Source organism: Triturus cristatus, chromosome 3_1 (genome assembly GCF_964204655.1).
Source record: "Triturus cristatus chromosome 3_1, aTriCri1.1, whole genome shotgun sequence".
Lineage (NCBI taxonomy): Eukaryota > Metazoa > Chordata > Amphibia > Caudata > Salamandridae > Triturus > Triturus cristatus.
The window spans coordinates 785,905,181-785,918,765 of NC_140583.1; the positions used below are offsets into that span (position 1 = coordinate 785,905,181).

The 13,585-nt window shown below is 40.8% G+C and overlaps 1 protein-coding gene across 2 annotated transcripts in view; it reads left to right on the top strand.

Annotated features, from left to right (window-relative positions):
- The window catches only part of LOC146861032 (putative methyltransferase DDB_G0268948), a 145,794-nt gene extending 132,972 nt beyond the window's left edge, over positions 1–12,822 (top strand). The window contains exons 1-7 of one of the 2 annotated variants that reach the window (XM_085645036.1): positions 805–930; positions 1,736–1,864; positions 4,497–4,657; positions 5,065–5,278; positions 6,442–6,542; positions 7,119–7,256; positions 12,325–12,822. In XM_085645036.1, the coding sequence (XP_085501162.1) occupies positions 856–930; positions 1,736–1,864; positions 4,497–4,657; positions 5,065–5,278; positions 6,442–6,542; positions 7,119–7,256; positions 12,325–12,415 (909 nt within the window). In that variant the 5' untranslated portion in view covers positions 805–855 and the 3' untranslated portion in view covers positions 12,416–12,822. Of the gene's footprint in view, positions 1–804; positions 931–1,735; positions 1,865–4,496; positions 4,658–5,064; positions 5,279–6,441; positions 6,543–7,118; positions 7,257–12,324 lie in introns of those variants that run through there. The other variant, XM_085645037.1, reaches the window with a different exon arrangement.
- The last annotated feature ends 763 nt before the right edge of the window (positions 12,823–13,585 follow it).

Here is a 13,585-nt window from a genome sequence, read left to right on the forward strand (position 1 = left end):
GGGGACGTCAGTGTCGTTTTTGGAGTTTGTGGTAAAGCAGTTATACTTTCTCAATCTCTTGGTAGTCCTGCTGCCGTGTGACTGACACTCCTCAGCAGTGTGATGAAAGATTTATTTGAAAAGAGCTGCTCCTATACACAGCACTATATTCAATACCTTCTGTCACTCAGGAATAGTATCTCACCCCCAGGCTGCCATCACCGCCAGTAACTAACAGGAGATTCTCTAGAGTTCTGTAACTGTTAGCTAATGTCTCCAGCATGTTTCTAACGCACTTAGTACCCAAAGAGGTGAAAGAGGATGCAATACTTTCAGTTATGTCTTCTCCTAGAACAAGCCTAATCACAGCGTTTTAGGACCAGGACCGATTGTTTCCCCTACCATCATTAAAATGCATGTTAAATTTGATGGTATCATAAATGTATTGTCATGAAATAAAATGATCTTCTGCACTGATGACTTTCTCTTCTTTTGCACTCTGTCATCTCAGTACATTTACAATAACTATATTGAATACATAGGAAAAGTGTCTTTAAAAAAGACATAGAATGCCTTAGCACAAATTTATGCAAAGCATGTCAGCGGAAGTGAATACACGCAGCATGTGAGCTGTCCTTTCTTGTCAGGAGCCCTGTTAGAGTGTTGGGAAAGACCCAGTTTGAGGGCTTGTTTTCCTGGCTGGGTGCCTGATGCTGATCTTGCCAGAGCCACTGGGCCCACACCCAAGCAACCCCACTCATTCTGGGGCCCGCCCTACCTTCTCGTACCCATATATACCTGCAGGAACGGAAGGATGGCACAGTCTCACCTTCTAGTGCCTGGCAGACACCACTTGAAGCACTATCTCTCCTCAGAATGCAGAATTTGGGCGCTGAGATCCGAGCACACCCAGGTCGCTTCTTCCCACAACCTGAAAGCTATGTACCAAAGGTAAGCTGTGCTTCGCATGCTGGAAGAAATAATAAGGTAATACTAATAATTTATATCACACACAGAGCAAAACTATTGCTGTGTCATAGCTCCTTGTTTTGTACAGCACGCAACCCCAAACTATTCTCTCCCACAGCAGGTGCTTCAACTGTAGATAATACTGTCACTCACTGCAATGCTATTAATTTTGTTGACTTTGGAAGGATGAAAGTCTGTCATATTATGTCATCTCATATTTTTATCAATCCATTTTCCACTGGGTGTACTTCATTTAAATATACGTTACGAAGCTACACTAGCCAAAAGAAGACCCAAAACCAGGTCTACTCAATTCAACAGTTTTCCCAACTCTGGTATTTTGACAAGAATTAGTAGGCTATGAAGGAGATCAATGCATTCATTACTGACTAAATTGTCCAATAATAAGAATTGTGTATCACTGAGAAGTTATAGTTCTGACGTAAAAGTAAAGATTAATCAATGTCAAGCCTTTGCGAGAACTCATGCATCTTGCCAGAGGGTGGAGAAACCATCTTGGTAAGATACTTCTTCTAAAGTGCACTGCTTTATATAGTTTAAAAAGCTACTATAACCATGGGTAATGTCAGGTTCTAGTGTGAATACCTTTGTGCATCCGTACAATGCAGGAACCAATGAGATTAAATACTCCTTTGTCGAGAACAATATTTGTAAATTTGTTTCAATTTTTTGGGAGAAAATGATAAATGCAGAAAATAAATGAAGTATTTGTTATAACTATTAAAGCATGAAACACAAATAAGACTATTTATTTGAACCCTTCCAGGCGCAGGCAATTTCCAACCCGAGCATCCACTCACACAAGAGTGAAGAACATGCGCAACTCTACCGCAAGTACAGGTTCGCCTCCTCGCCGGAGATCCCTGAAATGGTCTGCAATTACCTCAAGGAAAAGGTGAGCTAAGGACGAGTTCGAAAGGGCAGATGGGGAAAATCAAGAGGTGGCTGAGACAAAAAGCATAGAGGGAAATCTTTACATTTCCCTGTAGAGCAGACCAAAGCAATTCATTTTCAACAGCCATTAAAATGATTGGAGGGCAACACTGAACTATCAAACTGCAAACTATAGAACCTTTTCTTCCCAAAAAACACTCTACAGGTACTACAGCTGTATGATGTGACAACAGGTGGAAGCTTTCAAACTCATCCAATGAGCCCTCTTGGTGCCTGTACATCACAGAGATTTGCAAAACATGTGTTGTGCCCCATGGGGCTCCAAACAATCAAAATAGCACAGGTCATTGACTTATGAGCTTATCACATTAACCAAAGCTTTAATGTACTTACAGCAAATGGAGAGGGGAGAAGAGTGAACTTAGGGCCTGATTACGATGGCAGTGGGACTGCCACCGTCAGGCCATCGGTGGCAGTCCCACCGCCATCCAGCCCATTGGATCCTACTGCCACATTAGGATGCAGGCAGTTGGATCTCGACTGACGGGGGGCAAGACCGCCATGTCCGACAGGATCAAGGATCTCATCAGTGCGGCACTCGGATTCCTATTACCTACAGTGTGGCAGTGCCTGCTCAGGCACCGCCGTAGGGTTTAGGATGTCCCTTTTCACCGGCTGTTTCATGGCAGTTAGCCCGCCATAAAAAGGCAAGTAGACAGTGACTTTGGGGGCCCGTAGCTGGGCCCCCTTACCCCTGGCCCTCCACTATGGGCCCGGGGGGGCACCAATGGTGCACCCCAAAACATCTCTGCACCATGTGGCAGGCACCGCACGGTGTCTGCCACATAGTGCAGGGATGTTTAAAATGTATATATTTTGTACTGCGGTGTGTGCTGCATCCCACAGCACACGTCGCAATGCAAAGTATACACATTCCGACTGCCATGAAGGTAGTCGCATCGTAAAGCGGGCAGCAGAACTGCCACCTTCTAGTCAGGCAGTCCTGCTTCCGCGTCTGTGTCATGATCAGGCAGTTAATGTTAGGAGATGACTCCTGGTCACGAAGGACACAATGCTTCATTTTAGGTTTCATTTAAGAGCCTGATGGAGTCTGGAAGATGTAGTCCTGGTTAATTTCAATCGAATTAACACTCCTATTTGTACTAAAAAAAACAGAACTACAGCATAGCATCCTTAGTCACACGGAGGCACTGGTAACCCCAAAGAAATGCCCAACACAAACAAAAATTGGCTACCTCCTTCAGCGCTCAGTCTATTTTGAGGTGGCTGCAGTAAGGATAAGTTCACAGTCAGAGGATCAGACGTTTCCTCCCTTGTGGAATAAGTGTTACTTTACATGCGCAGGGCCATGGCACCAGGGAACTCTCTCTCCTGGCCTGTGCGTTCCTTTTATAAGATGTAAAGTTCAATTGAAGTAATTGAAGTATACTACCACTACAATCCCTAGCAGGTATTTGGCTGGAAATGGGCCATTGGTGTCAGTGACTCATGAACAACAGGAAGATTATAACTTTTGGGAATGTTTGCAATTCACCGTAGAAATTGCCATAAAATACCGAAAGTTCTGCCTCTGCTGATCATTTTCACATACACATTACACAACTCAAACAAAGGGGTGTATTGTTTTAAATTTTCCAACAGTATTCCCAAATGTATTTAGAGTTTCCTGATTATTCCGTGCCACTGGGACAAAATCTTTATAGACTTACTCATTATGTGCTGAATCACTGCATTCCTGATTTGACAAAGGCATTGTCCCCGAAATGCGTCTCCCCCCGGTTGCCTAAATACATTTAACTCATGAATAAACATTTTCATTTAATATTTAGTAGACTTGGTTAAAAGTTATATATTTAATTTAAAAACGTTTTACATTTCTTTTTTAAACTTAAAAAGTTTTATTTACCCATTTTAAAATTAGTTTTATTATTACATTAAAAAATATATATAGAATAATTATATTTATTTCAAATGCTGATCTAATTTAATGTATTTAACATTCTTATATATGGGATGTTATTTTAATTTGTCACTTCCATTGATTTCTATGGGAGTGATGCTGAAGTACCAGTGATTGACAATATGTTGATCTTGACTTACTTCAAGGTAGGGCAATAGCAACTATAGAAGTTATTTTTGAGAACTACAGTTATCTTACGGTTTGTTGAATATGGGTTTAGTCTTAGCATGTCCCTCCCAACCACCTCCTTAAACTTCCCTATCCACAAACTCCTCCTTAACCTTCTGAACCCCTTCCATTTAGTAATACTAATTCTACATTTTCACACCCTTACCACTGGTGTCTCCTAACTAATATAATATTACAACCTACATACCTATGCATACAGAGATCTCAAGTACTGTGATGGAAATCTCCACCCAGAATAGAGAGCATAGGCGGAAGCGCAGTTCTCAGGCCATAGGGTTGTGATTTGCATCTTGAAAGCACATGAGAAGTACTACTGTAATACTACTTGTTGAACTAAAAAATGCAGTTTGTGAATTGTTTAAAAGAATTTAGTGTGTGTATAACTGTCCCAGCAGTGTAATGAAGGTTGAAGTGCATTCAAAGGGGAAAGAAACTTAATGGAGTGTTCTTTTTCCATACACAGAGACAGCCCCCCTTTGCTCTCGTTGCTGATGTCGGCTGCGGCTCCGGACAGAGCACAAGAGGCCTGGCACCATACTTTCAGAAAGTGGTTGGAGTTGATTTAAGCAAAGCTCAGATCTCGGAAGCAAAACAAAACACCCTGGAGTCCAACATTTCTTACTGGTAAGTTCAGTCTTATGATGGAATCCTCAAAGCACTGTAACAAGACAGTGAGGGGCTTATTTAGAGTTGGGCAGATGCAGAACGTCCCCCAAGAAGTTGCAGATCTCCTGTCTTACAAGTTAATTGTTGTCCATGGCATTCTAAATACCACAGACAGGACACATGCCACTTTTTGGAGAATGTCCTGCTCCACAAAACACTAAATATGACCCCAAGTTCTCTCATTGTACTACATGTACCTTTTTATATGCAGACTGAGACTTGGAAGTTCTAACTTCTACCTCACCATCCCTGGAGACCATCCAAAATGTGAAAACAAGAATTCTGTTTGTCTTGTTACATTTTAAATAATGATGGGTGTAAACGCTCTTGTATTCACATACTGAGCTTCTTGCCTCTTCTTACAGCATCTCCATAGCAGACCAGCTGCCGTTTGAAGATGAGTCTGTGGATGTAGTCACGTCTACGACAGCGGTCCACTGGTTCAAATTCGAGAAGTTCATGAAGGAGGCGGACCGTGTACTCAAACCCAATGGATGTCTAGCTCTGCACACCCTGTCAGGGTACATTCCTCTGCACTATAAGGACCGATCAGAGCGTATATCTGCTGTCTTCAAGGAGGTGAGGGCTAGAACATAACTCATTCTGCCTATATAGTTCACAAACATGTAGGGCAGGGTCTGTAGTGAAGGATTCTGAGCAACCATTGCCATCGTATAATAATTCGAAACAAGTTAGCTTACCAATGTCACATCCTTAAGTGAACAACAATGAATTAAGGCTGTGGTATTGCGTTGAAATGCCAGTCTGGAGAACCTTCTTCTCAAGCAGAGCAATAGGCAACTGTTCACCTACCATGGCACAAAATAAACTGCCAATTCTTTAGGCATATCGATCCATACACCTAGTACACTACAAAGCTCTCTGACAGGCTTGGACACATTTTATTTTGAATACCAATATATATGAACTATTACTGCATAATATATTGACTCACCCAAACTTCACTACTCAATTTAAATTACATACAACCAAACTCACCTGTCCAATGAAAATCCCAGCGCCTTATGAATCTGAAGTGTACAATCAAAGGTTAATAACAAATGATGATACAGCATAATATCATGTCCCTCATGCTGACAGCACTAAAGTTATATGAAGTTCTTTACTAATGAAGACTTGAAAAATAAGTGACCATTTGTTAACTGTTTTGGAAGAAAGTCTCAGTCCACTTTGCTTGGATTTTAACTATCTGGTCTTGAAGATTTGTCATCAGATGAAGCTAATTTCTAGACTAAACCAGGCATTGTGACAGATCAGACAATGCTGTGCTCATACACTCTATCATGACCCAAATTATGGCCCAAGCTTCAGATAGATGGGTCATAGATGATCCTGCTTTATACAGTTCAACAGTTCAACTCTTTTTTTAAGTCAAAAAGGACCTTCTTTTCCCCACAAAAATATTAATCTACTCCAAAATGCATGTCAAAAGAAACTTCAAATTGGATCACCGTGTCAATGGCAGGTGACCGTCTTTACAACTGTTTAAGAGGCTTCCACCTGTCCTGTTACTTCTATTTTTATTTATGGAATGCATTTTCAAATCTAAATGTATTAAATATACGCTGTGTTCTCCCACACAATGTGCACTGAACTTTATTATAATAGTAAATGAAACAACATGTAAACTTAGACATGTAGACCTACAAGTAAAGAGAAAGCTGAGGAAATGCAATGCCATAAGGCTGCAGCGCACTGACTGCCTTGCTTTTTCTCTACAGGCCATGGAGTTCCTCTTTAAGTATGCCCATGAATGCTTCATTCACATCCGGAACAAATACCAGCTGATATTTGAAGCCGTACCATATACAGACAAAAAGAGGTTAGAGAATTTACGTTGTGTGCCCATGTATGTGTGTCTGAGTGTGCCTAGGTCTGTGCGCGTCTGTTTGCGTTTCTCCGCGGGCAACCACTGTGCTCTCCAGTTCATTCTAGGCACATCTGCCGAGGAGCATGCATGTCAATTCTTAGAACAGTGATAGTCACAAAATAATTGAGCAGTGTAAAAATGCAGCTGTATGAGCTATCTTTGAATGGCCCTCAAATTTAGATACCATCTTCAATACTATGGAGGCCGTTTTGAAATGGTACTCAGTCCCAGCAGTCATTTTGTAATTCTGTGCCTGTCCTGTTTGTTTCAACCAAGAATAAAGAGGAAGAGTACCTTTTTGTTTAAATCACATAATACATGACTATGAATATATAATTTTTCTTCAATTGTTTAATTATATAGTATGGAAAAAACATTCTAAATAATAATAATTGCCTTTTCCAAACCCTGATTTATATCACTGAAAGTTTGTGCATTCCATTTCTCTTCAGTGTCGCCCAAACGTATTGTTGTTACACTGCTTTTGTTGACTCAGCCAATAGCCTTTAATGAATTTCTTTCTTGCAGAGTTGATGACATTTCTGAGACATTTCCTATGACAGTGACTGAGTTGATGGGTTTCCTTGAGTCTCTTTACATGTACCAGACCTACAAGGCTCTCGACCCAGAGGGAGCAAAGGAGTTCTTGCCAAAAACACAAAAAAGGTAAGAAATTGAGCATTCAAAAACTGTGTTTTTAGGTAGTGAGTTGGAGTAATGCAACAATTTTAAAATAGCAATAATAAAGTAGATTACCTTTGTAGTCACCATGTATATTTGTTTACACAAATAAATCCGAATTTATCACTTAAAGAGTTCAAAGTTATAGAAAAAAAGCTGCTTTGGGTGCCACATAACTTTCAGCAACAAAGGTTTTATGTTTTTGCTTGTGGTCAATTTTCATGGAGAGACATGGACTTGCAAATTAGATGGTGGTGTAGTTTGCCTGGTAAAGGCAAACTATACAATTAATTACCCATAAGTCTGCTGAGGATGGCTAAAAAACTATATTTTGAAACACTGAACATTTGAAAAAAGTAAGAATCTGGATTTCAGCTCTACTGTATGCTGTGCTTGATTTGTAAAAACATATGTACAGAGGGTTTTGTCAGCTTGTACCACCCACTGCCCCAGCCAGTGCTGCCAGTGACAATTCACACTATTCTATGCCCCAAATCTATACGAATGGCTTTGGCGGCAGGTATTAGTCATTATTTAAGTATATTGCTAGTTAGTTATTTTTATTAATGTTTAGCCTCAAGTCTTTAAAATATAAATACATAATTTAAATTTACATCAACATTAAAATTTGCTATTTTCTAATACAGATTCAGTCTTTATGTCCTACCCTAGGCCTGGGTCACAATATTTAAGTAAACATCAATAAAATACTTCTTCCTGCAGGGTGCCTACATTTCTAGCCTAACCATTTTTAAAACAAATCTTGCCAAGGCAAAAGCGACATCTAAAAATTCCATATTCAGCAAAAGTGCAAGTGAATTATTACGATATTTTATACAATACTTTATAAAATGCATTTTAAAAATGACAACAATCAATTAAAAAAATGCACATTAGAATTGTGAAATTTCAGTGCACATGTACAAATATTCTCCATATACAAAAAAATCTCCTCCTTCAGATACCGTACATTCAATACCACCTGAAATTTTAAGACAAGTGAACGTAAATTGGCATCAAGTAAAGCAGCTATGTAGGGAAACACTCTTCTATTTTCCAATGAATTTAACATATAACTTGCAGAGGATTTCTTCCCAACATACATCATGTCAGCCAATTTAGACTCCCTTATGCTGGCCATGTGTACCTCAGCCTTCGAGAGGAGTGAAGCATCAGTCACCTTAAATCTTTCAATTTATAAGCCCCCAGCATTGATGCCTAATCTCTTCCTGACTTGCACTGCCCATCTTAGCTCACTTCTTCCTAATTCAGTAGCACAGAGAACTGTTATCTTCTGAACCTCTGAGGACTAGAGTTTATCCCATAATCTCAGGGTTGATTTGTGAGCCAAGAAATTCCGGGCCTGCAAATCCCCTTCAAGTCTTATTGCCGAGGCCATCGTAGACCAAACTGTTTTTTCAAGCACTTATTCTCGAATCCCCCCCAACTTCCTGCCATACTGAAGGACAATAACTCGGCCCCATAAAGACATTGGATGGGAACCGTTGCACTATATGCTGTTACGAGGGGAGACCAGGATAGACTAGCAAAAGTATTCCTAAAGTAGACTAGGCCACGTACAGTTGCAGCTGCCCGGATCTCAACCAATTCTTTATGTAGGGTCCAGCTCAGCTTTTTTGTAAACATCATACCTAAGTATTTATATGAAGTCACCACCTCCACTATCTTATTTCCCAGAGCCCACTTTAAAGGTTTTTTCCCCAGAAGGGCTTACATTTCTTTTACTCATAGTCACCTGTAACTTATTTGCCTTACAGTAGCTGTAAAATATATTCTGTTTCCTCTGTAGGCCAATTTGGGCCAGGTCAAGAATCGCCCGAGCATCTGCATAAAGCAGGCAAGGCACATGTGTACCCCCCCATTTTCTGTGAGAATTACTGTGTAGCGACCAGCATCCCCGGAAGGTCTGCAAGAAACAAGGAAAACAGCGTGGGGGCAAAAATACAACCCTGCCGTAGCTCGTTACCTAGAGGCATCCTTTCTGAAGTTCCTGCAAGATTGCCAATAAACATAGCGGGATACCCTGTTGTTGTAATTTAGACAAAAGCAAACTTTGATCTACCAAATCAAAAGCCAAACTAAAATCAACAAAACAACTGTAGAGGCTCCCTGTAGACTCCATTGCCTTCTGACCCAGGGTCTGCAAACGAATACAATTATCTATCGTTGAGTGCCAGCATTTAAAACCCCCTTGTTCCATTGATATTATTTTAATCGCAATCAGGCCAATTCATTAAAGAGATATGGATGACCTTTGAATACAATTTTGCACCCACATCTAGTAAGCTTATCAAACGATAGTTACCAGGTACATCCATCTCCCCTTCTTTATGGATCAGTCTGATTACTGCACCTTTCCAACTAGGAGGGAATATACCCGACTTAGTTATGGCTAAAAAACCTTTTAAAAGAAACTTGCCCACCACAGAAGTTAGTCTTAATCACAATTGCATGGAGATTATCTGGCCCGGCTGCTTTAGTCAGATTTAGAGAGGTTATTAACTTGACCATAGAATGGACGGAGAAGGTTTCCAATGCCTCCTCCTCCAATTCCGGCCAGTTATCCCTCACAATTTCCTCCCTGGGCTTGTAAATATCACTTAAGAAGGTTACCCAAACCGTTTCTGGAACCATGCATCTTACAGGAGATGTCACATTTCCACATCCCTTCTTGACTAACGTCCAAAATGTCCTCATGTCCTTACCCTGGAGGGTGCTCATCATGAGGTCCCAATTTGACTGGTAATAAGCCTGCTTCTTCTCCCTAACCAGTGACTCATATGCTCCTTTTTATGATTAATGCTCTCAAGAGTAATCATGGGGTCCTTAGAGCGCCTTGCCCTTCCTGCTTTCCTTAACTCCTTCCTAACCTGCAGGCACTCCTTATCAAACCACGGCTGTCTTGGGAGCCACCTAGACTTTTCCTCTCTTGCTTACTGATTACGTAGCCTTACTATTGAGGTCAAATGCTTAACTACCTTGGTAATGGTTGCAGTATACCATTCCAAGACTGTAAACCTTGTATCCCTCCCAAGATCCAGCTTTCAAAGGATTTGATACTGCAACAGTTGGGTCATGTACCTTTCGTCTATTCTTGGTGTTAGGCGTTTTGTGAAGGCAACTTCCAACAATATTATCTGCTCCTTTACTAATAAGTCTGGGTCAATAATCATTTTCAAAACCCAATCATCACTACCTCGGAATCTTAACACCTCAAAACCTTTACAGAGGTCAAAAAACCATGCTTGTATAATCATATAGTCTATTGGGCAATACTGGTTTCCATGCAGATATGTTTCGGCTGCCGGTGAAACCCCCTTAAAATGCCCATTTAAGCAGACAACTCCTAACTCTGAGAGAAACTGAGTACATTTCTTTTCTAATTTAGGTTAAGCGCACTCTGCCTTTGGGATACCGGAGGAGTCTTTTAAAAAGCCTTCCAAATGCTTTATCTGAGGATTGGGATTAGCTGTCTCATATGACACTCATTTTTGGTAAATAAGGTTGAAGATTAAATTTAAAGTTAATATTAGACAACTGCACGAAAACTTAGTAGTCCTATTGGCCCTTTGGGCTCTGTATAAAGTTTTGTCATCAAGCAAAGTAAGCAACCCGAAGTGCACATACACTCTCATCGCTTGGGTGCAAATGCACCACTCCTTACCAAGCATCCATCGCCCACTGACTCTCCCCATGGTCTATTAGGGCTGGGAAGTGGTAGAAAAGCGACGTGATGGCACTATACAAACTACCTCAAATAAAAGAATAAAAAATATGTTCACAAATATGCTTTAAATGACGCATGGTGCTAGAAAAGTATTTAGAGTGAAAGTACTGTTCAATAAAGTCACCTCACTAAAGGTCCAGGGGATACGTGGCATATTTTATAATAAAAAAATTTTGCCCATAGAAAAATCTTTGAAGGGGCCCTTTATTGTTCATTCGCCATCTAAACTCCTTCAAGTTTTATAGGGGTGCTGCAGCACCTCTAACACCCCTAGTTCTAGAGCAACAGAAAAGAGACCTTTATTGGCTGCTGGTTTGTATTAGTGATTGCAAGTTGAACAATCCAGCGTGATACAGCCAGCGCTCTCTCTACGTTTGTGAAACTCTCAATTATTTTGTCTCTCTACTATTATGATTGGGGCTCCCGGTTTTATTGATTTATTTTTTAAACTTTTATGTCTGTATTTATCTACATTTAATTTTACTTTTATTTATTCATATTTATTTTTTATTTTTGAAAAAATGAAGTTACACCTGGTAGGTATATTTCTATTTTTATTTAACTGATGAGGGAACAGTAGCACTTCAATGCCCGAAGGGTTTTAGTGATAAAAGAAGACATATATATTGCATCACTCATATGCAATATTATCCTAGAAAAACATACACGTAGCAGTACAAATGCTTATCTGAGGCTGTTTAAAGGTGCATTCGAAAACCTGTTATACTCCCCTCTCAGTCTGCAGAGCCCTTGGCCTGGAAATCATAACTGACAGATCAGAATAATGCAAAGGAAGAGTTATGGCCTCATTTAGACTTGAGATTTATATTTGTCCAGCTTAGGTAATAGAGTCACTATAATGCACTTGTTGTTCAGCAGATGGACTATCCACCTCATTTGTGACAGAGTATTCCGTCCACCAAACTCTATATAAGACCCTTACTGTTTCCACATTTAGAAATAAATACAGACAAAGAACAGGTGGTTGTCTGTCTGTATTAATCTGGAAAAATGGGAAACTGGGAGCCTTAATTATGATGTATGTTCATTTCCCCTACTATCAATGCCAGAGTTCTCCAGGGGTTCTCAGTCTAGTAGGTATGAGCTCTGTTAACGTGACTTGTCGGAGCAGGGTCCACTGTTCTATTGTGAGTTTTCTTAAGAAGAACTCTCAGTGCAGGGCCCCTTATTCTGTTTGAATTTTACCTCCAGAAGAGCTTTGTCTGTCTGATCTGATGCCTGATCTCAATGCCATTGACCCAACAGACACATCTTGATGCCAATTGTGTCCTTTTCTCCTCACAGGATTCTGGAGACCTTGGGCGTCACTTCCATGGACACGAAGGTGGACTTTGTTGCCGAGTACTACTGTGTGCTGGCTCGAAAACCTGCATGAGGCCCCGCATCACCCCCCTTTGCCTGGACTGTGATAACCCATCTCTTCTCAGCAACCCGGAAGTGGATCCTCTCTGGGCCCCCACTAGGGCCTTGATAAGCTGCTGCTCTCCAGATGGCTGTAGGTTGATTTAGCGGTCTGTGCCGTTGATGAACTGCAATCACCGAGTGAATACTCACCAGCAGGAAGGGCCAATACTGGGATTCCCAGCATCCGATCCCATTAGTCTCCAGAAAACTCTACCACGCTGTGACTCTTGCAAAAGCAACTGAAAAGCTCAATTGTATAGCTCCTCCCACTTTCAATCCCTCCGGTGACTCCAGTTGCTGTTTTTTTCTCTTAATGTTTATTAGTTTTGTACAGTTGTTTATAGAATAAAATACCTGTGGATATTTTTGTACCATAAACCCTCGTGTCTATTTATACTTTTCCTCTGCTGGCAAAATAAAACAAAAGCCATCTTAGCCAGCGGTTCTTTGACTTCTGTGGATCCCCAGTGAATCACCACCAGAACCCGGGGAACCCCACTTAGTCATTATTGTAAGCTGGGGGACCACAATTTCTGTGAACCGCAAAATAGTACAGAAAAATACAAAAACAAGTATACCCAAAGCAAAAGCATAATTATTGAAATATTTTGTTTAATGCATAATCAAATATAGAACAGGTTTTAAAATTGTCAATGTTGCTTCTTTGTTTCTATGTGCCAAATTTATTAACCTTGATATAATGTAATTTTGTAAAACAGTTGTGGACCTCCTAAGTAGGCGTCTCTGACCCAAGGGGTCCTCGGACCACAGGTTAAGAACCAGTGCTCTAAGCAGGGGCATAGCAATCACTAGTGCAGCGGGTGCGGTGGCCCCGGGGTCCAGATGTGTGAGAGGCCACTGGCCTTCAAATGTTGTCTTTATTTTTCTAGGTAACTGTTGCTGGGAAATACATTTCCCTTGCTTGCATGAGGGCCCATTGCCCTCTAGCTACACGCTCCCTTGAAGATGCCATCAGAAGCCCAACCTGGCAGTATGTCTCGCATAAGCCTAGTAGTGTCGCTGAGTTCCCAGATAATGATATAGCGGTATTTGTCCTCTTTTGGAGCTATATTATTTGTGGCCATTGTGCGTAATCCTACCATCAGGCACCCGGATGACAAATGCTTGGCCTCCTGTTTTT